The following is a 1,447-nucleotide window of genomic DNA, read 5'->3' on the forward strand; positions in this document are numbered from 1 at the left end:
CAAGACACAAAGAGACCAGGGTCATTCCATAGGAGATCAAGTGAATGCCGTTTATTCAGACTTGGGAAGGTCCTTTTCTACCTAACTGCAGCACTAGGACCCCCGCCCAGGCAGGTGGTAAATTACCAATCAACAATGGAATGAATGCCCTGCAGCTAATCACCAGGTGGGGCAGGGGAAAATACAGGAACTTTAACCAGGTGGGGCAGAAGGCTAGTCATCTGACTAGAAACTGTATGCACCCTAGGAATAAGGGCTGAATGCTTGGTCATATGGACCAGAAATTGTCCTTGAGATGCGCCCCAGGAATAAGGGCAGACCAGGGCCCTACACCCCATTTCTGTTTAAGTGAGAAGAAAGGTTTTAACTTTAACATACTAAAATTACATATAACAAAACAGTTATCAAGCAAGAATTATAGTTACAATATTTTTTATCTACTTTATCTTTTATAATGACTAAGGAGAAGTATAATTTTAATTATCTATTCTTCAACTCCATCAAAGACCCCAGAAGAATATAATATTACTTAAGTAAACAGAAATTTTATTGTAAGAAACTTCCAAAACTCTAGAATTAACAGAAATATCTCACTGCCTGGACAGTGACCCAAAGTTCTTCTGTACTGTTCAGCCTACAGTCCCATAGTATCCAGAAGACTTTTCCGTGAAACAGGAAATTTCAAAGACAGTTCCCCCTATATTGGCAGTTTTTCCTGCAGAATGTGTATCAGACTTTTTCATGAAGCAGGAACCCTAAAGGACTGTTTCACCTTTAAACAAGTTCAGCAGTCACTTTTCTGTGGGTCCTGCCTGTCCAATTCATCAAGTAGTCCAAGCAAGAGCAGTTTCTTGCCCAAATGGCTTGCAAACTCCATGAGGAGCCTCTTCAACGCCCATCATCTTCTTGAACTTATTGGTACTGAGAGGAGCATATGTGTCTCATTGTCATGAAAAGTACTAAGTTCTTAAAACCTTTTAAATGCCATATCCTGAAGGTCTCTGAAAGATCTGAAGAATACCTATCTAAATGAAATATATCTTTATATAACTAGAAAACCTAACATGACTGCAAGCTTGACTATTATAGATGACTATCTATTAACCTGTATTTCTTTTTTTTTTTTAATACAAGTCTTTTATTGTCCCCAAAGACACCCCAAATTGTATTAAAATTCAGGATCTTGTTTCTGGAACTGGTAACTTAGGTCTACTCATCAGCCTGCTGCACTGTTCCCTTTTCAGACACATAGATACCATCCAAAAACTTCCTGATATCCTTGTTCTTAACTGTTGTGGCCTGCTGTATCAGAGCCGCCGAGTTTGAAACAAGTTCAATGTCATTCCCTTCAAGGATTAATTCATCCTTCTGGGCTTGAGAGACAGAACAAGCAATGCCTGTCCTCATCCGAACCCTGCGGATGTATTTTTCACCCAAGAAATTTCGG

At 39.5% G+C, this 1,447-nt stretch overlaps 1 protein-coding gene across 1 annotated transcript in view; it reads right to left on the minus strand.

Moving 5' to 3' along the window:
• Window positions 1-1,122: 1,122 nt before the first annotated feature.
• Window positions 1,123-1,447, minus strand: part of LOC126493975 (60S ribosomal protein L9-like) — a 7,387-nt gene continuing 7,062 nt past the window's right edge. Inside the window, exon 2 of the mRNA XM_050131109.1 lies at window positions 1,123-1,397. Coding sequence (XP_049987066.1) covers window positions 1,210-1,397 — 188 coding nt within the window. The 3' untranslated portion in view covers window positions 1,123-1,209. The remainder of the gene's footprint in view (window positions 1,398-1,447) is intronic.

This window comes from Alexandromys fortis, unplaced genomic scaffold (assembly GCF_014885135.2).
Source record: "Alexandromys fortis isolate MF-2015 unplaced genomic scaffold, M_Fortis_MF-2015_v1.1 scaffold_355, whole genome shotgun sequence".
Taxonomy (NCBI): Eukaryota; Metazoa; Chordata; class Mammalia; order Rodentia; family Cricetidae; genus Alexandromys; species Alexandromys fortis.